This window comes from Hyla sarda, chromosome 6 (assembly GCF_029499605.1).
Source record: "Hyla sarda isolate aHylSar1 chromosome 6, aHylSar1.hap1, whole genome shotgun sequence".
In the NCBI taxonomy this organism is placed as follows: Eukaryota; Metazoa; Chordata; class Amphibia; order Anura; family Hylidae; genus Hyla; species Hyla sarda.
The window spans coordinates 144556220-144582238 of record NC_079194.1 but is presented as its reverse complement, the minus strand read 5'-3'; the positions used below and the strand labels follow the sequence as shown (position 1 = coordinate 144582238).

General features: G+C 44.3%; 1 protein-coding gene across 2 annotated transcripts in view; it reads left to right on the top strand.

The window, feature by feature from the left end:
- LOC130276291 (mixed lineage kinase domain-like protein) overlaps positions 1–26019 on the top strand; it is an 82140-nt gene that overhangs the window by 681 nt on the left and 55440 nt on the right. For both annotated transcript variants that reach the window (XM_056525462.1, XM_056525463.1), the window contains exons 2-3: positions 15343–15807; positions 17766–17825. In XM_056525462.1, coding sequence (XP_056381437.1) covers positions 15357–15807; positions 17766–17825 — 511 coding nt within the window. In that variant the 5' untranslated portion in view covers positions 15343–15356. The remainder of the gene's footprint in view (positions 1–15342; positions 15808–17765; positions 17826–26019) is intronic.

The following is a 26019-nucleotide window of genomic DNA, read 5'->3' as shown; positions in this document are numbered from 1 at the left end:
CAACAGCTGGAGACACCCTGGTTGGAAAACACTGCTCTAGAGATGAGTGACTGTTCCTTTTGGAGGAGTTGCCGGTTTGTATAGTATAAATATAACATATGATAGTTGTCTTTCTTTTGAAGCAGAAATATACAGTATAAAGTAATGATCATGGGGACAGGAAGGTTTCTGCAACCACAGTCTCCCTATTCACGGTCCAGAACAGAGTGCAAAATCCTCACACTCTTTTACAAAGCTTTCCACAGAGTAGCAGGTCTCCACATCTCCTCCCTCATCTCTGTCTACCATCCTACACATGCTCTCCGCACTGCTTTAGAATGTGATACTGTGGTAGAGGGTGTGAGGTGCAGGGCAGATGGAATTACCCTAGGGGCAGATGGCATTAACCCCTTGTATTCTTGATGACAGGGCGTGGTTTATCCTCAATAACACCCGAAGGTATACCGCTGGATCCTGGGCTAGGCACAGTTAAAATAATGACTCTGACGCCAAGTTACGGACAATGGTAGCTTTACTGAGGGACAGATGGTACAGTCTATACAGTGTAGCCGGACCCACGGAGGTGACCAGTGACTTCAGAGACCTTAAAGGAGTACTCCGGGAGGGGAAAATTGCCCATCATACTGCCGGCAGTAAAAAAATAAAGAGGTACATACCTTCCGTCACTCCCCCGGTGCCTCTGGTAACTGGCTCCTGGTTGCCGGTAGTCGGCAGAGTGACGTTTTCGGCCCTGACACCTGCCGCCGGGGCCGGACACGTTACACTGCTGCTCAGCCTATCGCCGGCCCAAGCGGGACTGCTGCGGCCGGTGATTGGCTGAGTGCAGTATGACTTGCCGACCACCGGCAACCAGGAAGAGGATCGTTGGGAGGCCAAAGCCGGTTACCAGAGGCACCGGGGGAGTGACGGAAGGTATGTACCTCTTTATTTTTTTACTGCCGGCAGTATGACGGGCAATTTTCCTATCCCTGAGTACTCCTAGTACTTGCAGTGGTTTTGGACAATTTAGTGCAGGCCACGTTGACTTGACAATAGATGCCAGTGACTGACTTGACTAGACTGGAGACAGACTAAGCTGTGACTTTAGCTTACTTGCAGACTTGTAACTTGTGGCTGTATACTTGACTTGAGGCCTCTTATAACTCTAGACACACTCTTAGGCTTGACTGCACCTAAGCAAAGACTCAGCAACTAAGAGAGAAAAGAGACTACTCCAAGGGCTTTTATGGTGGAGACTCTGGTGGGGTCCCATTGGTCACCCTTAACCCCTTAAAGGACAACTGTAGTGGAACACTTTTATATATTCCCATGCCCGGGCCTCAAAAACAAACAAAATAATCTTATACATACCTTCCTACGAGCCCCCGTTGGTCCGACACAGGCCTCACGGTCCAGCAGTGCTGACCTCATTCCACTTCCTGGGGACGCCGCAGAGCCATCGGCGTATCACCGGTCGCAGCGATGTCCCGCCCCGGCCAGTGATAGGGTGAGCCCACTGTCATGTAAGGAGCTTTGGCCATTTCGCCGATGGCTCTGCGGCGTCCCCAGGAAGTGGAATGAGGTCAGCACTGCCGGGAGCTCGTAGGAAGATATGTATACGTTTATTTTGTTTGTTTTTGAGGCCCGGGCACGGGAATATATAAAAGTGTTCCACTACAGTTGTCCTTTAAGGACTCAGGGTTTTTCCATTTTTGCACTTTCGTTTTTTCCTTCTTACCTGTATAAAATCATAATTCTTTAAATTTTGCACCTAAAAATCCATTTGATGGCTTATTTTGCGCCACCAATTCTACTTTGTAATGACATTAGTCATTTTACCCAAAAATCTATGGCAAAACGGGAAAAAAATCATTGTGCGACAAAATTGAAGAAAAAACGACAATTTGCAACTTTTGGGGGCTTCCGTTTCTACACAGTACATTTTTCCATAAAGAATGACACCTTCTCTTTATTCTGTAGGTCCATACGATTAAAATGATACCCCACTTATATAGGTTTGATTTTGTTGTACTTCTGAAAAAAATAACTACATGGAAAATGTATACGTTTACGTTTAAAATTGTCATTTTCTGACCCCTATAACTTTTTTATTTTTCCATGTATGGGGCGGTATGAGGGCTGATTTTTTGCGCCGTGATCTGAAGTTTTTAGCAGTACTATTTTTGTATTGATCAGACTTATTGATCGCTTTTTATTTATTTTTTCATGATATAAAAAGGGACCAAAAATACGTTATTTTGGACTTTGGAATTTTTTTGCGCTTACAACCATTGACCGTGCGGTTTAATTTATATATTTTTATAATTTTGACATTTCTGCATGCAGCGATACCACATATGTTTATTTTTATTTACACTTTTTATTGTTTTTTTTTAATGGGAAAAGGGGGGTGATTTGAACTTTTATTAGGGAAGGAGTTAAATGATCTTTATTAACTTATTTTTTTCACTTTTTTTTTGCAGTGTTATAGCTCCCATAGGGGGCTATAACACTGCACACACTGATCTTTCACTTTGATCAATGGTTTCTCATAGGAACCCTCCTCATGTCCTACAGCTGTTCGGGATGCCGCAATTTCACCGTGGTGGTTCTGAACAGTCCTCTGAGCTAACCGTCATTAGTTAGTTAGGTTTCACTTTAGACGCGGCAGTAAACTTTGAACGCCGCGTCTAAAGAGTTAATAGCGCGCGGCACCGTGATCAGTACCGCGCTCTGTTAGGCACGGGTCCCGGGCCGTTGTTAGAGGCCGGGCCGGACCCGTTATGACGTGTCGGGCCCGCGTTATAGAACGGGAGCGGACTCAGCGCGTACAGGTACGCCCTGAGTCCTTGAAGGGTTAAGTCACCTGGTCACGGATACCTCCTGGGTAACACATGACAACTCACATGACAAATGATGATCACATGTTAACCTTTCTTAAAGATACAACATACTTATATGCATAACATAGGGGACAATAGACAATTACAATAGAACAGATGCAGGAGGGGGCCAGGGGACAATGCAGGGAGGCTGCCTAACAGGGCAGCAAGGGTACGGGGTAACAACTCCCGTACTGGGCCACCACAAACTCCCCCTCTTAAACACAGCTGTCCCTGGCACCCAGTCCAAGAGGGTGGACGATTGGAAGTGGCCACTGGGGCCTAGACAGTTCCTGGGGCATTATTGTTGAATGTCCTACACAGGTCTGAATAAAAGGAACTGAGACGAGTCCATGTAGCATTTTTGTGAAAACGTCCATACATGTTCCTTTCAATAACGAGACATAAACATGTGGGATTCATTACCCTTATAACTATATTTTTATCATATTTAATATATTTGAGTCGGATCAGGCTGTCTGAGGCTCTCTACCTGATGCCTTAGCTACTGGGTCCCCTCGGCACTAACCACTTCTCCCCAGAACTCTATACATGTTTTTATATAACATACCAGTGTTACCTTTATATACAGCAACTCTGTCTCTTTACGTGCTTTATTTATATTTTCAGGGGAACCCTCTGGCGAGGAGAGTACCCTGTACACGTGGACAGGAAAAATGTTAGACAGGTGAATTATGGACTGGAAATGTACATGTTAGATACAATCCTAACTAGGCATTTGACTAGCTTATATAAAACATTATGTAAACTGACTGAATTAGACTGTGTGTTATACTGACAACTTTGTACACAGCACTACCATTATTCCTTATGCCTAGTTGGTAATTGTCATAACGGTAAGGTAGTGGCTACACTTCTCCCGATCTGGTCAGGATACCTCCTATATAAATTGCCATGAACAAAAGACACTGTACACTTAAACATTTTTGTACAAACACATTATATACATTTTATAACAGCTCACCATAAACATTATAGTACCCCACCATGTGCATTCACTTGTGCAAAAATATAAATGAAAATATATTACTCTGACAGTATATACATGCTTTTCTAGTATTGCTCCACAGTTCTGGTACGTACTGAGTTCTCTGTAAAGAATCACGGCTAAAAGCCAGGCACATACACTTACGCAAATGTTACAAATAAACTTCTTGACAAGTTCGTCAGGCACTTCTTCTTGAACGCTGCATAACCTGTAACAACAAAAGTACTTCACAAAGCAAAGTTAGTGACAGATAGCAGAATTATCCCTGGTAGACTTCTTCAGCCTGGATATTTACCATCCCAACCTCGCCTTGTCTGACTGTTTCCGAGGCTGGGACATGTAACGGGGGCCACAGGACTGTGCCCCCTCTAATGGACTCAATCGGATGTTCTAGTTCACCCAGGACAAGGTAGACTCGGTAATGGGGGGGCTGATGGTGACCATCATTTGCACCGCAGCAGCTTGCACCACTGGGGGAACAGCAGTTGGTACCTGTTGGGCCGGCCAAACCTCCTCTGCGGGAGTAGGCCGAGGTACTTTGGTTAGTGCCTGCTGGTTAGGCCAAACCTCCTTGACCACAGGAGTAGGCCTGGACACATTCACAGACAATTGTGGTAGATACTTTGGTGCTATGACAGGCACTTCGGGCATGTAGACCTCTTCCTTCTGACTTTAGGTGGCAACAAACCAAAGGGATCTGCGTCCCAGTTGTCTGATGGGAAGTAGGCAAACGGAACTTGAGTTGGATTCTTTGGAGGGGTAACCGCAGCCGCCCACTCTCCTGCCATGCTCTGTACAAGAGTGTACTCCAGGATCTCCCCACTCTCTAGAGAATGCAATGATGGGGGGGAGATAGTCTCTCTGAACTGCCCGACGATTGACCAAGATGATCCCATCATGACGACAGTCCATGAGGGTGCCAAACCCCCACACTTTGTCGAATTTCACGACCGTGGCTCGGCGGCTTTCCAGGGGTGGCTCTCCCTCTCGGGGATGTTCCAGCTTTCTAATGTACAGGGCCTCTAATGTTTTAGTGTCCTGTTGCTGTGCCTGTAGCACCTCATATGGCAGCAGCTTCGGCCCATATCTTTCCACTCTTTGGGCCCTCAACCCTTCTACAATCTCAGCCACCAGGGCTTCTCTTCTGGCCCTCTCGGACTAAGCCGTCAGAACTGGGGGATGGGACTTCCCTGGCAGGGGAAGAAGGTGCTCCCTCATATATTGTATCAGTCCCGGCTCATCGCCAAACAACCACTTAGGTAATGGTGGTGACCGGGGACGTACAGCAGACTTCATGACCTGGGGGTTTGCTCTGGACTAGGGATAGGAGGGATAGAGAAAGCGGGGTACTCGCTTCTGACTCCGCGCTGTGTGGATTTCGGCCCAGTACCCCCATGTCCGGGGGTGAGGGGACAGCCTCACTGGTGACGATCCTCTTGAAGACCTTGGAGTATCCTCCACCGGGGTTGCTGGCCAGATCCTCTGGAGACGGTCAGCAAACTCTTGAAACATGTGTGCTGCGGCGACTTTCCCGGCCTCCTTGTGCTTGCCTGTTCCGCCATGTTTCTACACTTGCTGACTTCTGGCAAACTGAGAGGATCCGGCGGCCCTGCTCCTTTTATGGAAGTGTGTCAGCGGTGCAGTGCTTACTTCCGCTCCCCCCGGATCTTTACAGTTCCACTTTGGCATTGATACAGCAACATGGTTTCCACGCCCAGGGGATGGACGCTGACCAACACGGGACATTTTCGCTCCCTTCTCCGGCACATCTTTAACCCTTGCAGGTACAGGGAACACTTTGTAATGCAACATAGCCTCAGACCTGATCTTGCACATGGTTGACACAGTACTTGAACACTTCACAATGGCAGACAACAGTCTTTTTCACCACCCCCTCTATTTCACCAGCACCTCAGGTAAAACACTTTCCACTGACAGAGTCCTGTACACTTTTATTGGCATCGGCATGCAAATTTCTGACAATACTGGACACAGTTCAGACTGGGGGAGGACTTGTCGCATAAGGTGCACACCCGTATCCTGTTAGTAGAACACCAAAAGTTGTGGTAGAGAGTGTAAGATGCAGGGCAGATGGAATTACCCTAGGGGCAAATGGCATTAACCCCTTGTATTCATGACGCCAGGGCATGGTTTATCCTACATACTACTTGAAGGTATACCGCTGGATCCTGGGCTAGGCAAGGGGGGCAATAATCACCCTTAAGTCACCTGGTCACTGATACCTCCTTGGTAACAACCACAATACCTCAAACCCCCAAACGTGTACCAAATTTCTACATTTTTAAACGTTCCTAAAGACATCTCTTCAAGCAGGCCTATAGCATCCCCACAATTGGTCTCCCCTACTATCACTTCCCTCCTTTTGAGTCCTCTGGGTCTTGAAGACATCAAAAGTTCATTCAGCATTCCCTCCCCCACTCTCTCGCACTTTAGACATTCAGAGATTAGCTAGTGACTGGACCACCTTCCTTAACCCCTTAACGACGCAGGACGTATATTTACGTCCTGCGCCCGCGATATGAAGCGGGATCGCGCCGCGATCCCGCATCATATGGCGTCGGTCCCGGCGCTCATCAACGGCCGGGACCCGCGGCTAATACCACACATCGCCGATCGCGGCGATGTGCGGTATTAACCCTTTAGAAGCGGCGGTCAAAGCTGACCGCCGCTTCTAAAGCAAAAGTGAAAGTGACCCGGCTGCTCAGTCGGGCTGTTCGAGACCGCCACGGTGAAATCGCGGCGTCCCGAACAGCTGACCGGACACCGGGAGGGCCCTTACCTGCCTCCTCGGTGTCCGATCGGCGAATGACTGCTCCGTTCCTGAGATCCAGGCAGGAGCAGTCAAGCGCCGATAACACTGATCACAGGCGTGTTAATACACGCCTGTGATCTGTGTAAAAGATCAGTGTGTGCAGTGTTATAGGTCCCTATGGGACCTATAACACTGCAAAAATAAAGTTTAAAAAAAGTGTTAATAAAGGTCATTTAACCCCTTCCCTAATAAAAGTTTGAATCACCCCCCTTTTCCCATAAAAAAGTTAAAAAAAATTAAAATAAACATATGTGGTATCGCCATGTGCGTAAATGTCCGAACTATAAAAATATATCATTAATTAAACCGCACGGTCAATGGCGTACGTGCAAAAAAATTCCAAAGTCCAAAAAAGCGTATTTTGGTCACTTTTTATACCATTAAAAATGAATAAAAAGTGATCAAAAAGTCCGATCAAAACAAAAATCATACCAATAAAAATTTCAGATCACGGCGCAAAAAATGAGTCCTCATACCGCCCTGTACGTGGAAAAATTAAAAAGTTATAGGGGTCAGAAGATGACATTTTTAAACGTATAAATTTTCCTGCATGTAGTTATGATTTTTTCAAGAAGTGCGACAAAATCAAACCTATATAAGTAGGGTATCATTTTAACCGTATGGACCTACAGAATATTTTACCGAAATATGCACTGCGTAGAAACGGAAGCCCCCAAAAGTTACAAAATGGCGTTTTTTCTTCGATTTTGTCGCACAATTATTTTTTTTTCCGTTTCGCCGTGCATTTTTGGGTAAAATGACTGTCACTGCAAAGTAGAATTGGCGACGCAAAAAATAAGCCATAATATGGAATTTTAGGTGGAAAATTGAAAGGGTTATGATTTTTAAAAGGTAAGGAGGAAAAAACGAAAGTGCAAAAACGGAAAAACCCGGAGTTCTTAAGGGGTTAACTAATCTACCCTATTTATAAAACATGGCTGGACCATTGTAATAAATAAAGGACTTTCTGCCGTTTATCTCTATCCCATTCCTCATAGGCTGTAAGCTCTTTTGAGCAGGGACCTCACTCCTTCTGTTTGAATATTTAGTGTGTAAAATTGCAATGTCTGATACTTGTCTTTATTTGTACCCCCATAATTTTCACAGGTTAGAGCATCCAAATTACTGGCATAAAGCTAATATACATATATCTCTTCCTGTGAGTTTTAATGCCCCAACATTCTCTAAATATCTTCTTGTTGTTAGTGATATATATTAGAAAAAAATATACGGTATCAGAAAACAAATGATAAAATGAGATTTAAAAAAAGTGTCATCTGAGAAATAATATTATGAATGGTGAGAGACTAAAACATTAGACAGAAGCAGAACTATTCAATAAATATAAATGTAGCTATATCAACATTAACAATGCTGTACTTCAAATGGGACATAAAGAATTTATCTTTATGAGAAATGCTGTAGCCACAAAGACAGGAGCACAAAGCACTGCCAAGCCATAGGATTGGTGTATACGTCTGGAAGAATTCCTAATGTATACCTTCAGGGCATAGCTTGGGGTTCAGCCCCTATGGGGAGCTATAACATTGCAAAAAAAAGTGGAAAAAAAAGTTCATAAAGATCATTTAACCCCTTCCCTAATAAAAGTTTGAATCACCCCCCTTTTCCCATTTAAAAAAAAAAAAACTGTGTAAATAAAAATAAACATACCGTATTTATCGGGGTATACCACGCACCGGCCTATAACACGCACCCTCATTTTACCAAGGATACTTGGGTAAAAAAAGTTTTTTACCCAAATATCCATGAAAAAATGAGGGTGCGTGTGTGCGCGTGTATACCCCGATACATCCCCAGGAAAGGCAGGGGGAGAGAGGCCGTCGCTGCCCGCTTCTCTCCCCCTGCCTTTCCTGGGGTCTAGAGCGCTGCTGTCGGCCCTTTTCACCCCCTGGTTATCGGCGCCGCTGCCCGTTCTGTCCCCCTGACTATCGGTGCCGGCGCCGATAGCCAGGGGGAGAGAAGCGGCGCCGACAGCCAGGGGGAGAGAAGGGGCAGCGGCACCCATTGCCGGCGCCGCTGCCCCGTTGCCTCCCCCCATCCCCGGTGGCATAATTACCTGAGTCGGGTCCGCGCTGCTCCAGGCCTCCGTCGCGCGTCCCCGGCGTCATTGCTATGCACGGCGCGGCGCTCTGACGTCATGCGCCGCGCCGTTCAGCGCATAGCAATGACGCCGGGGACGCACGACGGAGGCCTGGAGCAGCGCGGACCGGACTCAGGTAATTATGCCACCGGGGATGGGGGGAGGCAACGGGGCAGCGGTCAAGACCCCAGGAAAGGCAGGGGGAGAGAAGCGGGTGTCACGATGCCGGCTGGCAGGAGGTGGATCCTCTGTGCCAGAGAGGGATTGGCGTGGACCGTGCTAGTGGACCGGTTCTAAGTTACTACTGGTATTCACCAGAGCCCGCCGCAAAGCGGGATGGTCTTGCAGCGGCGGTAGTAACCAGGTCGTATCCACTAGCAACGGCTCAACCTCTCTGACTGCTGAAGATAGGCGCGGTACAAGGGAGTAGACAAGAGCAAGGTCGGACGTAGCAGAAGGTCGGGGCAGGCAGCAAGGATCGTAGTCAGGGGCAACGGCAAGAGGTCTGGAACACAGGCTAGGAACACACAAGGAAACGCTTTCACTGGCACGATGGCAACAAGATCCGGCGAGGGAGTGCAGGGGAAGTGAGGTATATATAGGGAGTGCACAGGTGAACACACTAATTAGAACAACTGCGCCAATCAGGGGCGCAGTGGCCCTTTAAATCGCAGAGACCCGGCGCGCGCGCGCCCTAGGGAGCCAGGTACGGAGTCAGGTACGGGAGCCGGGGTGCGCATCGCGAGCGGGCGCCACCCGCATCGCGAATCGCATCCCGGCTGGAGGCGGTATCGCAGCGCACCCGGTCAGTGGATCTGACCGGGGCGCTGCCGTAGCGAGGATGTTGCGAGCGCTCCGGGGAGGAGCGGGGACCCGGAGCGCTCGGCGTAACAGTCCCCCCCCCCCCTTGGGTCTCCCCCTCTTCTTGGAGCCTGAGAACCTGAGGACCAGACTTTTGTCTAGGATATTGTCCTCAGGTTCCCAGGATCTCTCTTCAGGACCACAACCCTTCCAATCAACCAAAAAAAAAGTTTTCCCTCTGACCTTCTTGGAGGCCAGTATCTCCTTTACGGAGAAGATGTCCGAAGAGCCGGAAACAGGAGTGGGAGAAACAAGTTTGGGAGAGAAACGGTTGATGATGAGTGGTTTAAGAAGAGAGACATGAAAGGAATTAGGAATACGAAGAGAAGGAGGAAGAAGAAGTTTGTAAGAGACAGGATTAATTTGGCACAGGATTTTGAAAGGACCAAGATAGCGTGGTCCCAATTTGTAGCTGGGGACACGGAAGCGGACATATTTAGCGGAGAGCCATACCTTGTCTCCAGGAGAAAAAATGGGGGGAGCTCTTCTTTTCTTATCGGCAAACTTTTTCAAGCGAGATGAAGCCTGTAAGAGAGAATTTTGGGTCTCTTTCCATATGGTGGAAAGATCACGAGTTATTTCATCCACAGCGGGCAAACCAGAGGGCAAGGGAGTAGGGAGGGGGGGAAGAGGGTGACGGCCGTACACCACGAAAAATGGGGATTTGGAAGAAGATTCAGAGACTCTGAAGTTGTACGAGAATTCGGCCCATGGTAGAAGATCTGCCCAGTCATCCTGGCGGGAGGAAACAAAATGCCGTAAATAGTCACCCAGGACCTGGTTAATTCTTTCTACTTGCCCATTGGATTGAGGATGATAAGCAGAAGAGAAGTTTAATTTAATCTTGAGTTGTTTACAGAGAGCCCTCCAAAATTTTGACACGAATTGGACGCCTCTATCCGAGACGATCTGCGTGGGCAAACCGTGAAGACGAAAAATGTGTACAAAAAATTGTTTTGCCAACTGAGGCGCTGAAGGAAGACCAGGAAGAGGAATAAAATGTGCCATCTTGGAAAATCGATCAACGACCACCCAAACAACAGTGTTGCCACGGGATGGGGGTAAGTCTGTAATAAAGTCCATACCAATCAGAGACCAAGGCTGTTCGGGGACAGGCAGAGGATGAAGGAGACCAGCAGGCTTCTGGCGAGGAGTCTTATCCCGGGCACAGACAGTGCAGGCCCGCACAAAATCAACAACATCCGTCTCCAGAGTCAGCCACCAATAGAAATGAGAGATGAGTTGCAAGGATTTTTTGATGCTCGCATGGCCTGCGAGGTGGGAGGAGTGACCCCATTTGAGGATTCAGCCGTTGGGCAGACTGGAGATAGGAGAGATTCTTGTGATCGGTGTAAATGATAACTGGAAATTTTGATCCCTCCAGCAGATGCCTCCATTCCTCAAGTGCTAATTTAATGGCCAGTAGCTCTCGATCCCCGATGGAGTAGTTCCTCTCCGCCGGAGAGAAGGTCCTAGAAAAAAACCCACAAGTAACAGCATGCCCGGAAGAGTTTTTTTGTAGAAGGACCGCTCCAGCTCCCACTGAGGAGGCATCAACCTCCAATAGGAAGGGTTTAGATGGGTCAGGTCTGGAGAGCACGGGAGCAGAAGAAAAGGCAGACTTGAGCCGTTTAAAAGCGTCTTCCGCTTGAGGAGGCCAGGACTTAGGATTGGCATTCTTCTTGGTTAAAGCCACGATAGGAGCCACAATGGTGGAAAAATGTGGAATAAATTGTCTGTAATAATTGGCGAACCCCAAAAAACGTTGGATAGCATGGAGTCCGGAGGGGCGTGGCCAATCTAAGACGGCAGAGAGTTTATCTGGATCCATTTGTAGTCCCTGGCCAGAGACCAAGTATCCTAGAAAAGGAAGAGATTGACATTCAAACAGACATTTCTCCATTTTGGCATAAAGTTGATTGTCTCGAAGTCTCTGAAGAACCATGCGGACATGCTGGCGGTGTTCTTCTAAGTTGGCAGAAAAAATCAGAATATCGTCCAGATACACAACAACACAGGAATATAAGAGATCACGAAAAATTTCATTAACAAAGTCTTGGAAGACGGCAGGGGCGTTGCACAGGCCAAAGGGCATGACCAGATACTCAAAGTGTCCATCTCTAGTGTTAAATGCAGTTTTCCATTCGTCCCCCTCCCTGATGCGGATGAGATTATAAGCACCTCTTAAGTCCAGTTTGGTAAAGATGTGGGCACCTTGGAGGCGATCAAAGAGTTCAGAGATAAGAGGTAGGGGGTAGCGGTTCTTTACCGTGATTTTATTAAGTCCGCGGTAGTCAATGCAAGGACGTAGGGAGCCATCTTTCTTGGACACAAAGAAAAATCCAGCTCCGGCAGGAGAGGAGGATTTGCGGATAAACCCCTTTTTTAAATTTTCCTGGATGTATTCAGACATAGCAAGAGTCTCTGGGGCGGACAGAGGATAAATTCTGCCCCGGGGTGGAGTAGTGCCCGGGAGGAGGTCAATAGGACAGTCATAAGGCCTGTGAGGAGGTAAAGTCTCAGCTTGTTTTTTGCAAAATACGTCAGCATAGTCCATATAGACCTTAGGGAGACCGGTTACAGGGGGAACCACAGGGTCACGGCAGGGAGTACTGGGAACCGGTTTAAGGCAGTCTTTGAGACAAGAGGTACCCCAGCTCTTGATCTCCCCTGTGGACCAATCAAGGGTTGGGGAATGGCGTTGAAGCCATGGTAGTCCAAGGAGAATTTCGGAAGTGCAATTGGGGAGGACCAAAAACTCAATTTTTTCGTGATGAGGTCCGATGCACATTAGGAGGGGCTCCGTGCGGTAACGTATGGTACAGTCCAATCTTTCATTGTTAACACAATTGATGTAGAGGGGTCTGGCGAGACTGGTCACCGGGATGTTGAACCTGTTGATGAGAGAGGCCAAAATAAAATTTCCTGCAGATCCGGAATCCAAGAAGGCCATAGTAGAGAAGGAGAAGGTAGAGGCAGATATCCGCACAGGCACAGTAAGACGTGGAGAAGCAGAGTTGACATCAAGGACTGTCTCACCTTTGTGCGGAGTCTGCGTACGTCTTTCCAGGCGGGGAGGACGGATAGGACAATCCTTCAGGAAGTGTTCGGTACCGGCAAAGTACAGGCAAAGATTCTCCATGCGGCGTCGTGTCCTCTCTTGAGGTGTCAAGCGAGACCGGTCAACTTGCATAGCCTCCACGGCGGAAGGCACAGGAACGGATTGCAGAGGACCAGAGGAGAGAGGAGCCGGGGAGAAAAAACGCCTCGTGCGAACAAAGTCCATATCCTGGCGGAGCTCCTGACGCCTTTCGGAAAAACGCATGTCAATGCGAGTGGCTAGATGAATGAGTTCATGTAGGTTAGCAGGAATTTCTCGTGCGGCCAGAACATCTTTAATGTTGCTGGATAGGCCTTTTTTAAAGGTCGCGCAGAGGGCCTCATTATTCCAGGATAGTTCGGAAGCAAGAGTACGGAATTGTATGGCGTACTCGCCAACGGAAGAATTACCCTGGACCAGGTTCAGTAGGGCAGTCTCAGCAGAAGAGGCTCGGGCAGGTTCCTCAAAGACACTTCGAATTTCCGAGAAGAAGGAGTGTACAGAGGCAGTGACGGGGTCATTGCGGTCCCAGAGCGGTGTGGCCCATGACAGAGCTTTCCCAGAGAGAAGGCTGACTACGAAAGCCACCTTAGACCTTTCAGTAGGAAACTGGTCCGACATCATCTCCAAGTGCAGGGAACATTGTGAAAGAAAGCCACGGCAAAACTTAGAGTCCCCATCAAATTTATCCGGCAAGGATAGTCGTAGGCCGGAAGCGGCCACTCGCTGCGGAGGAGGTGCAGGAGCTGGCGGAGGAGATGATTGCTGAAGCTGTGGTAGTAGCTGCTGTAGCATCACGGTCAGTTGAGACAGCTGATGGCCTTGTTGCGCTATCTGTTGTGACTGCTGGGCGACCACCGTGGTGAGGTCGGCGACAACTGGCAAAGGAACTTCAGCGGGATCCATGGCCGGATCTACTGTCACGATGCCGGCTGGCAGGAGGTGGATCCTCTGTGCCAGAGAGGGATTGGCGTGGACCGTGCTAGTGGACCGGTTCTAAGTTACTACTGGTATTCACCAGAGCCCGCCGCAAAGCGGGATGGTCTTGCAGCGGCGGTAGTAACCAGGTCGTATCCACTAGCAACGGCTCAACCTCTCTGACTGCTGAAGATAGGCGCGGTACAAGGGAGTAGACAAGAGCAAGGTCGGACGTAGCAGAAGGTCGGGGCAGGCAGCAAGGATCGTAGTCAGGGGCAACGGCAAGAGGTCTGGAACACAGGCTAGGAACACACAAGGAAACGCTTTCACTGGCACGATGGCAACAAGATCCGGCGAGGGAGTGCAGGGGAAGTGAGGTATATATAGGGAGTGCACAGGTGAACACACTAATTAGAACAACTGCGCCAATCAGGGGCGCAGTGGCCCTTTAAATCGCAGAGACCCGGCGCGCGCGCGCCCTAGCCTCATATGTGGAAAAATAAAAAAGTGATAGGGGTCAGACGATGACAATTTTAAAGGTATACATTTTTCTATGGGTATCATTTTAACCTTATAGAATAAAGATAAGGTGTTATTTTTACAGAAAAATGTACTGTGTAGAAACGGAAGCCCCCAAAAGTTACAAAATGGCGTTTTTTCTTCAATTTTGTCGCACTACGATTTTTTTTTCAGTTTCGCCGTAGATTTTTGGGTAAAATGACTAATGTCATTTCAAAGTAGAATTGGTGGTGCAAAAAATAAGCCATCATATAGATTTTTAGGTGCAAAATTGAAAGGGTTGTGATTTTTAAAGGGTAAGGAGGAAAAAACGAAAGTGCAAAAATGGAAAAAACGCTCAGTCCTTAAAAGGGTACTCCCGTGGAAAACTTTTTTTTTTAACCAACTCGTGCCAGAAAGTTAAACAGATTTGTAAATCACTTCTATTAAAAAATCTTAATCCTTCCAGTACTTATCAGCTGCTGTATACTAAAGAGAAATCCAAAAAAGAAATGCATTTCCTCTGATGTCATGACCACAGTGCTCTCTGCTGACCTCCTGTTCTGGACAGTTCTGACCTCCTGCTCTGGAAAGTTCCTAAATTGGACAGCAGAGGTCAGCAGAGAGCACTGTGGTCATGACATCAGAGGAAATGCATTTCTTTTTTGGATTTCTCTTTAGTATACAGCCCCTAAAAAGTACTGGAAGGATTAAGATGTTTTAATAGAAGTGATTTACAAATCTGTTTAACTTTCTGGCACCAGTTGATTTAAAAAAAAAAAAAAGTTTTCCACGGGAGTACCCCTTTAAGGGGTTAAGAGCTTCACAACTGCTGGAGAGCCACAGGCCAGTAGGGTATGCTGGGAGGTGCTGTTTTACAAAAGCTGGGGAGCCAAGGACAAAATGTTTAAGCATGCTGATGGATGACATTTTAGACATAGTTGGACATAGACATAGTATGGACATAGTTTTAGATTAGCTAGGGAGTAATCTGGGGACACATTTTCTTTATTCTCATTTTTCAATGGTTTTAAGAATAGACAAAAACAAAAACACAGGCACTTTCAGCCAAGAACATACGGTGGCCACATTTTCTTTATGTAAACAGATCATCTTCTCAGATCCTGTTAACAGCTGATGTTCTTTTTCCTCTGTCTTTAGCACCTTGAAGAATTATGGAGGTGGTTAAAAACATTTTTACAGTTGCAAAAGTGATCTATGATCAGTGTGACCAGGCTCAGTCCAATAAGAAACGCTGTTATCGTCTGAAGAAGAGAATTGAGTTGCTCCTGATTCCAACTGAGAAACTAAAAAATGACCCAGAAAAATCCAAAGAACTGGAAACTACTTTGTCTGCCCTGTTGTCAAACCTGGAAAATGCTAAAATCTGGGTGATAAAGTACTCCAAACAAGGGTGGTGGCAAAACTTCCTCCAGGCTGGGGGCATACAGAGCAAGTACATTCACATCAGTGACCAGCTGAGTGACACAGCACAGACTCTCCAGCTTCTGATTCAGGTGGAACACAGACCAGATTTTCTTAGATACTTCAATGATGAAATCCTGAGGAAGCAGAATCTGAAAGACATTGAAGAGGACCTGGAAAAGCTGATGCCTCTTATAGAGAGTAAGTTTTCCTACTACAGTTCACAGCACAGGGTTTGGCCTGATGTGAGACTTTGGCTTGATGTCAGATGCCAATGAAAGTATCTTCTGAAGTTGGTTTATTTTCATCTACTTTTTTTTTTTTTCTTTTTTAAAGAACTTGTCAACTGATTTTGGGACACTATATCACCACTGCAAAACTGCTTATATTAAGTCCAGCCGCTCCTGCAATGTAATACACTTTGTCATTTTACTTACCGTAGTGGAGTCCTAGTAAAATGACAAATTGTATTACACTGCATACAAAGCAGTTTGGACACTAAAGTAGCTGCATAAAGACTTGCTGATGAATTAGTTTCCCCAAACCAGCCAACAGGTTCTCTTTAAATAACTTTAAGGTCCTCTTCTGGGTGACTATTGGAAGTTGGTGCAACGCTTGGTCTCGGGTGCCCTGGGTATCTCAGTCCCGCTGGACCCCCAAATATACCTTCTCTACCTTTCCTATCCTGCCCTCTCTAAGAAACCATTCAAACTTTTCATGCACATTGCCCTGGCCGCCGAAACTCCAATTGCTAAATGTTGGAAACGAACCCTTCCCCCCTCTGTGTCTGATCTACTGGCACGCATACGAGAGATCCGTTCCTTGGAGTACCTTACGGCCTTGTTGAATAACACTATCCCCTCCTTTCTCTCGGTTTGGGAACCTTGAGATCGTTTCTCTGACAGACAACCGCCTTGACCTGTCGAGTTTGTCTCCCTCCCTACTTCTTTTCTCCCCATTTCTTTTTCTTCTTTCTCCTGTTCTGTGTCCTTTGTTTTGTTCGGTGTTCGTCTCTGTGGTTCTTAAGTGTTTTTCCCCTCCCTATCCCTCCCCCTGTTGTTGTTTGTGTTGCCCTCTGGGCTCGGTAAATTATTGTTTTCATATACAGGAATGTGCCTTATGTTGACTGTCTAGCTATCGAATTGTCAGTTTGTTGGTATGTCATAGTGGCTTGTAGCTAGCCTTCAGTTTATCCCATCCTGTATCCTTGCAGGCATCGCCTGTGTTGCTATGATTGCTTTTCATTTTCTTTGATTTATATGTTTGAAAATTTCAATAAAAATTTACACTTAAAATTTTTTTTAAAAAAATAAAGGACACAGCAGTGTGACAGCCATCGGGGGGACCTGGGGTGAATAGCTGGAGAAAAAATACTGCTTGTGCTGTCTTTTTTTCCTGCTACAAAAAAACGGAGCCCGAAGGACCTCATTATTGGGACCAGTTATTGGCCATTGTGCTCCGTCCCGATAACGGATGTTAAAGACTGGAAAAAAAAGAGCCTAACGGCCGTTTAGGCCCAGGGCACGATGGCAGTGTGAAAGTTACCTAAGCTTCTGATCTCACAATGACAACACAGATGGATGTCACATCAAATTCTGTTCAAAACTTAGGTCCAAAGTAGTTCTGGACTGAAAAACTGGCATTAATGTGGGCAGTCAGCCACTTAACACCTATAAATAACTTTGGTCCACCGATCCCACGCAGCAACAAATACCAAGAGATGACACACATCAGTAAAATGTAGCTGCCTATCCTCAGTAGAGATGGTTTGAGACATTGGGCCTTATTTACTAAGGCTTTTCCAAGTAGATTTCATAGGGTTTCTGTGTTGCATATGTCATCTGCCAGCATTTCTGACAAAAAAATAAAAAAACCCTACTAGCTATTCACTTTACAAAAAAAAAAAATCCTTCAAAGGGACCTGGTTATCAGGGAAAAGGGGTATGTCTTAAAAAAATAGATTTTTTTAAAGAAACCTACAAATTTACTAATGTTTCCACATAAAATATAATTTAAGCTCTGGAAAACCTGACAATTGTAGACCTGAATGATATACTAAATGAATAAAAAAAACAACTTTGCTGGACCACAACCCCAGTTTATCACCGGAATCACTGATATACATTGAGGTCTAAATACTAAACATTTATTTTATGCAGGAGAAATGACATCTCTAAGTGACAAGGTTGATTCGGTGAAAGTAGACCTACAGAAGTTGTGTAAGTATTGCAGAAGTTATCATGAGCAGGAATTTCACATGAGCAAAACAAAAACACCCAGCATGCTGTCTCTTAGGTTGGAGAGTGACTGTATACATTAGGTGATCATCATATGGCTGCAGATAACATCCAATGGTTGTGTAGTACAACTCTGAGGCTTGGGAGCTCAACATATAGCACATGCTGCCAGATTTGCAATGCAGATGTGGATCAAAGTATCCTTGTAAGGTTGGGTTCAAATCAAGTTTCTGTGTCCTGTTGAAATATCCAGTTTTTTTTCCCCAAGGTTAAAAAAAATAAATAAAAATACAGCAGGATGTTGAAACCTGTTGCCAATGAATTATATTTGACAAAATAAGGATCTGTCTGGATTCTGGATTCTGATTCCATCTGTAGTGGGCGCCGGAAAACAAGTTGGCTTTAGGACCACTTGGAAACGTGCCATTTCCAATAGACTACAATGCACTTCCGAGCACAGCATGTTGTTTCTGGGGTCTCGGTCTGGGGTTTGGAATTTTTGTGGTGGACGTTTATCCTTATTGCAGATTGTGCTAGAAATTTTCTGTAGTGCAAATGGTGCGGCAGTGTGAATGGTGCAGCAGAATCCCAATATAAACAGTTGGTAGTTGCTGCACTGTATTTTTTGCAGTGGAGTAGAATTCCGCTCGATACATATGTAGTTTGAATGGGCCCTAGAATGACAGAAAAAAGGAACATAAATAACATAAAAAAAAACGCTGGACATTTTAAACTTGATGTAAGCCTAGCCTAAGGTTAATGTTTTGCCAAGATGTACAACATTTAAAAAGTTTTTGAATCTGACAGTGCTCATTTAAGGACACAATTTTCATTTTTGCGTTTTTCCTCCTCCTCTTTTAACCCCTTAAGGACATGCGCCGTAAATGTACGGTGCTGCTTAGCACACAACGCTGTACATTTATGGCGCGGCTGTGACGCGAGCGCAGGAGCTGAGCTTGCTTCATTCATGGCGTTCACGGCGGCTATCAGCCGCCGTGGACCCACCGGTAATAGCAGACATCAGCGATCGCACTGATGTCTGCCATTAACCCCTATGTTGCCGTGATCAATACAGATCACAGCATTTGCGGCATTTCAAATGGCTGATCTGATCGCCCGCAGCACTGCCGCGGGAATCAGATCAGCCAAGATGGCGGACGGAGGTCCCCCCCACCTGCCTCCGTCCATCTCCTGGGGTCTTCTGCACTGATCTGCCTTCCAGGATCGCCGATAATACTGATCAGTGCTATGCCCTATGCATAGCGCTGAACAATATTAGCAATCTGATGATTGCTATAAATAGACCCCTATGGGGACATAAAAAGTGTAAAATAAATGGGAAAAAAAGTTTTCAAAAAAGTGAAAAAGCCCCTCCCCCAATTAAGTTTTAAATCACCCCTGTTCCCCATATTAACCCCTTAATGACGCAGGATGTAAATGTACGTCCTGGTGCGGTGGTACTTAACGCACCAGGACGTACATTTACGTCCTGTACATGACCGCGAGCATCGGAGCGATGCTCAAGTCATGTGCCGCAGGTCCCAGCCAGGGACCTTCCGGTAATCGCGGACATCCACGATCGTGCGGATGTTCGCCATTAACCCCTCAGAAGCTGTGATCAATACAGATCACGGCATATGCGGTAGTACGGCACTTAATGTGGATGATCGGATCGCCCGCAGCGCTGCCATGGGGACTTGATCATCCATAATGGCGGATGGAGGTCACCTCACCTGCCTCCGTTCGTCTCCCGGCATCTCCTGCTCTGGTCTGAGATCAAGCAGACCAGAGCAGAAGATCACCGATAATACTGATCAGTGCTATGCCCTATGTATAGTACTGAACAGTATTAGGCTAGGTTCACACTACGGAATTTCCTCCTGCATTTCCGCTTTGAAATTGCAGGCAGAACTTCCACTTGCTAAAATGTATAATGTAGTGAATGGGTTTCCGTTCACATTCTTCCGGCAGAAATACTTGCGGAATACATTGCAGTCTATTGGAGACTGCAGTGTCCGCACGGTCCTAGCACCGATTGATTCAGTGGGCGCTGGAGATATTTCTGCCTGGAGATTCTGCAGTGTGAACCTAGCCTTAGTAAACAAATTATTACTATAAATAGTCCCCTATGGGCACTATTAAAGTGTAAAAATAAAAAAATATAAAAAAATATAAAAAAAGTAAAAAAAAATTAAAAATCCCCTCCCCCAATAAAAATGTAAGGTGTCCCTTTCCCCCCCATTTTATGCCCAAAAAGTGTAATTTTTTTTTTAATAAACATATTTGGTATCGCTGCATGCATAAATATCTGAACTATTAAAATATAATGTTAATGATCCCGTACAGTGAACAGTGTGAAATTGCTTTTTTATAGCATTTTATTCCCCAAACAATTTATTTAAAAATGGATTAAGTTTTCCAAAATCAAAGGTGGTATCAATAAAAAGTACAGATAATGGCGCAAAAATGAGACCTCATACCACCGCTTATACGAAAAAATTAAAAAATTATAGGTCAGCAAAATAGAGGGGTTTTAAAATTTATCTGGTTAAAAAGTCTGCAATTTTTGTAAAGCGGTACAATAATAGAAAAGTATGTAATCATGGGTATCATTTTAATTGTATTGACCCACAGAATAAAGAAAACATGTCTATTTTACCATAGAGTGTACAGCGTGAAAAAAATGATGTCATTACAAAGGACAACTGGTCGCGCAAAAACAAGCCCTCATACTAGTCTGTAGATGAAAATATAAAAGAGTTATGTCCTTAAGGCCCAAATGGGCTGAGTCCTTAAGGGGTTAAAAGGATACCTCTGGAATGTACAAATTATCCCCTATCCTAAGTATAGGGGATAAGTGTTAGATCGCAGAGGGTCCAACCGCTGGGGCCCCCAGCAATCTCCTGAACGAGGAGCACGGCTCCATGCCTGAACGGGCATTTACCACCGCCGGAAGTGACACGCCCCCTCCATACAGTTCTATGACAGAGCCGATGCTGTGGTCAGAAACACTTGTTTCATGCAGGGAGATCGTGGGGAGTCCAGCGGTCGGACTCCCCGTGATCTAACACTTATCCCCTATCTTTAGGATAGGGGATAATTTGTACATCTCCTTTAATACACAAAAGCTTAAAAAACTATAAATAAACATATTTGGTATTATCGCGTGCGTAAATGTCCGAACTATAAAAATATAATGTTAATGATCCCCTACGGCGTAAAAATAAATTAAAAAAAGTCAAAAATTTCAGCTTTTTTGTCACATCAAGCTGCAAATTTTTTTTTATAAAAAGCAATCAAAAAGGCATTTATACGCAAAAGTAGTACTAAAACAAACTACTGACAATGTTCACACATCCCTGAATATGCAAAAATAAGAACGTCAGAGATGGTCAAAATAGGACAATTCTAAACATACTGATTTTGTAAAAAAAAAAAGTTTTAGATTTTTTTTAAAGCAGTACAATAATAGAAATGTAAGTAACCATGGGTATCATTTTACTTGTATTGACACAAAAAATAAAGAAAACATGTAATTTTTACCGTAAAGTGTACAGCGCGAAAACGAACCTCTCCCCCCCTCCCCCCCCCAATTTCCAAAATTATGATTTCCGTTTAAATTTCCTCACACAAAAAATAATTTACCATACATTTTAGGGTAAAATAATAAAATAAAATTGTATGTGTCCTTAAAGGGGTACTCTGCTATTCGACATCTTATCTCCTATCCAAAGGATAGGGGATAAGATGTCAGATAGTGGGGGGCCCACAGCTGGGGACCCCCGCGATCCCCCTACAGCAGCCCGGTACCTCAGCAGAGCCCAGAGCTAAGTTTTCTCCAAGGCTGATGACGGGCGGTGCAAGGGACTGAGCAGTGTGACATCACGTCCCCCCCCCTCAATGCAAGTCTATGGAAGGGGTGTCACCTCCCCTCCCATAGACTTGTATTGAGGGGCCTGGGCATGACGTTACGATGCCCCGTCCCCTGCACCGCCCATCATCAGCCTCGGAGAAAACTTAGCTCCGGGCTGCTGCAGGGGGATAGCGGGGGTTCCCAGCGGAGGGCCCCCTGCGATCAGACATAAGATGTCTAACAGCGGAGTACCCCTTTAAAGTCAAAATGGGCTGTCTCCAATTATTATTTGTGAGTGGAAATTGATTTAAAAAAACTGCACAGCTTTTGAGGGGTTTGGTTTTTATGCAGTGCATATTATGGTAAACAATTTTATTCTGTAGGTCAATGCAATTAAAATGATACCCAATTTATATAGTTTTTCTATTATTGTACTACTGTACTTCTAAAAATGCTAACTTTTTAAATAAAATTGGTATGCATAAAATTGCCCTTTACTTTAAATTTTTTCATATACAGGGATGAAGGCTCATATTGTGTGCCATGATCTGTACCATTTATGTTTTGATGGGACTTTTTGATAGTCTCAATAATCAGTATTTCTGGTTTTTGGCATTTTTTTTTACATTTACAGCATTTAGGTTAGGGAGCATACACATATTTTAATAGTTTAGACAATTATGCACAAGGCGATACTAAATATGTTTTTATTGTGAAATAGAAAAATAAGGGTGATTTTATTTTTTTAAAAGGGGAGGGGGTTTCATATAATTTTACAAACATTTTCCTATTTTTTATTTTACACTTTTTAATTCCCCATAGAGGACTTTTATATGTAGTCATATGCATCTCTATAGATGGAAATGCATTTCTTAGTCGACTCTGCCAATAGAATGAATTTCCACAACGGAAACATCTGCCATTGAAATTCAGCCATTTGCACGGTGAAGCATTGAAAACAATGGGACTCTGCTGCAACGGAATTTCCGAGTGGAATTTTTCTGCCAGATTCTGCTTGAAAATTCCGTCATGTGAAGGAAATCAAAGGCTAAGTTTCCACTTGGAATTTTGTACTGCGTTTTTTTGTGCAAAAAAAAACGCCAATGCGTCTTTGCATTTGAATTGAAATTGCATTTTTAGCCCCGGTTTTTTTTCAAAATTTTTTGGTACCAAACAAAAAAAAAAAAGGATGCAGTAGGGATGGGAAAAAAAATTATTTTACATTTTTTTTATAACGAAAATTTTTTTAATTTAAAATTCATTTATGTGAGCGGGCAGGGAACTAAAAATGTAGCTGACAATAATAAAAATGTAGAAAGGGGCCATTTAAATGTAAAAATAATATTTTTTATTATTTTATTTTTATTAGTAATGTATTTTAATAATGTGTTTAATAAAGTGTGTGTATGTGTGTTTCCCTTTTCTTATCTATTTTTTTTTTAGGTAATACTACTACACCCAGCATGGAACAGACTGTTCCATGACTGGAGTAGTAGTACCTGTACTAAAAGACAGATCGCCCCGGATGTCACTCCCGACACCCGATATGATCGTCCTATCTATTGCAGAGATGCAGAGCTGCTCTATACAGCGCTCGCATCTCTGCTCTGTACTCTGGACGGCCAGTGACGTGAATAGAAATTCACCTCACTCATTCATATTTTCTGCCAAGAGTGGTTATTGGCCGGATGGTTGCAGCCAATCCCCCCTCTCGGGAAATATGAATGAGTGAGGTGAATTCTATTCATATTACTGCCCACCGAAGTACAGAACAGAGATGCGAGCGCTGTAGAGAGCCGCTCCGCATATCTGCAATAAATAGGACGATTGCATCAAGTGTCAGGAGTGACACCCGCTGTGATCTGTCCTTGACTGCAGGTACTTCTACTCCCAACATGGAGCACACTCTGCTCCATGCTGGGAGCTGTAGTACCTGCATTAACCCCTTAATGACCAAGCCCATTTTCACCTTAAGGACAAGGCCAATTTTATTTTCGCGTTTTCGTTTTTTCCTCCTCGCCTTCTAAAATCCATAACTCTTTTATATTTCCATCCACAGACCCATATAAGGGCTTGTTTTTTGCATGACTAATTGTACTTTGTAATGAAACATCTCATTTTACCATAAAATGTACAGCGAACCCCAAAAAATATTTTTTTAGGGAGGAAAATTAAATGAAAACCAAAATTTTGAACATTTTGGAGGGTTACGTTTTCACACTGTACAATTTATGGTAAAAATTACATGTGTTCTTTATTCTGTGGGTCAATACAATTAAAATGATACCCATGGCTAGATACTTTTATATTTTTGTACCGCTTAAAAAAAAATCTAAAACTTTTTGTACAAAATCAGTAATCTAAAATTGCCCTATTTTGACCACCTATAACTTTTATTTTTCTGTATATAGGGCGGTATGAGGGCTCATTTTTTGCGCCGTCATCTGTACTTTTTTTAGATACCTCATTTGTATATATAAAACTTTTAGATCATTTTTTATTAATTTTTTTTAATAAAATGTGACAAAAAAAGCAACATTTTTGGACTCTATTTTTTATGTTTACGCCATTCACTGTACGGGATCATTAACATTATATTTTGATAGTTCGGACATTTACGCACGCGGAGATACCAAATACGTTTATTAAAAAAAATATTTTACGCTTTTTGGGGGGTAAAATGGGAAAAACTGACAATTTTCATTTTTATTGGGGGAGGGGATTTTTCGCTTTTTTTTTTTACTTTTTACTTTTAAATTTTTCAACTTTTTTTTACACTTTTTATGTCCCCATAGGGGACTATCTATAGCAATCCTTTGATTGCTAATACTGTGCAGTGCTATGTATAGGACGCAGCACTGCTCAGTATTATCGGTGATCTTCTGCTCTGGTCTGCTCGATCGCAGACCAGAGCAGAAGACCCCGGGAGACGGCCGGAGCAAGGTGAGGGGACCTCCGGCTGCCATGCTGGATTATCGGATTGCCGCGGTAACGCTGCGGGCGATCCGATCATCCAATCCAAGTACCGCAATGCCGCAGATGCGCGATCACGGATGTTGGCCATTACGAACCTGCCTGTCATACACAGGACGTAAATGTACGTCCTGGTGCGGGAAGTCCCGCCAAGCCAGGACGTACATTTACGTCCGTGGTCGTGAAGGGGTTAATAGACAGATCATAGCGAATGTCCCTTCTGACACCTGTTGCGATCTGGCTATTAATGCAGGTTCTAGTACCTGCAGTTAAGGAAAGATCGCAATGGGTGTAACTTCTGACACCCGCTGTGATCATCCTGTATAATGTATAGATGCGGGCGACTGCTCTTCTATGGTCTCCTGCATTGAGGTATATATACACATATTCATATTTCCCACAAAGAGTTGTGATTAGCTGGAACCATCTGGCCAATCACAGCTCTCTGCGGGAAATATGAATAGGTGTATATATACGGCAGTGCAGGGGACCATAGAAGAGCGGCCGTCTGCCTGCCTGCATCTATACATTATACAGGAGGATCACAATGGATGTCAGAAGTGACACCCGAGGCGATCTGTCAATTAGTACATGTACTACTACTCCCATCATGGAACAGTGTGTTCCGTGCTGGGAGTAGTAGTACTACCTAAAAAAAATTTAGAAAAAAAAAAAAAAAAGTCAAAAACACACACACTTTATTTAACACATTATTAAAATTCATTATTAATAAAAAGTTTAACAAAATTAATTATGAAAAATATATATTTTTTTACATTTAAATGGCCCCTTTCTAAATTTTTATTATTGTCGGCTACATTTATAGTTCCCTGCCCGCCCACATAAATTGATCCCTGTTTAAACATTAATGAAAATTTTGTTATAAAAAAGATACATTTCTTTAAATACAATTTTTTCATCACTACTGTATCTTTTTTTTTTTTTTTTTCCTTTTAATGGTACCCTATGAAATGTTATTAACAAAGGTATCTCCATCACTTTTTTGGATAGCTAAAGTCCAAAAAAGAATAAAAACCGCCTGCAAAAACGCCAAAGTTAAAACCCAAATGGCGTTTTTCTTGGCATTTTTTTTTATCCCATATGCTTTTATGGGAGAAAACGTCACAATTTAAGGGGGAAAAAAACGCCATAGGCTCAACATGCTGCGACTTTGCAAAACCGTCAAGGAGCTGAAAAAAGAGTGGAAAAACACCAAAAGGATTAGAAAAACGCCAAACTGAAAAACGCTAAGTGGAAAAATAATTTTGCGTTTTTTCATTGATTTACAGGTAACATCTGGCCTGCCATGGGGCTGTTATGGTGTTTTTTTGGGCAAAACGGAAAACAAAA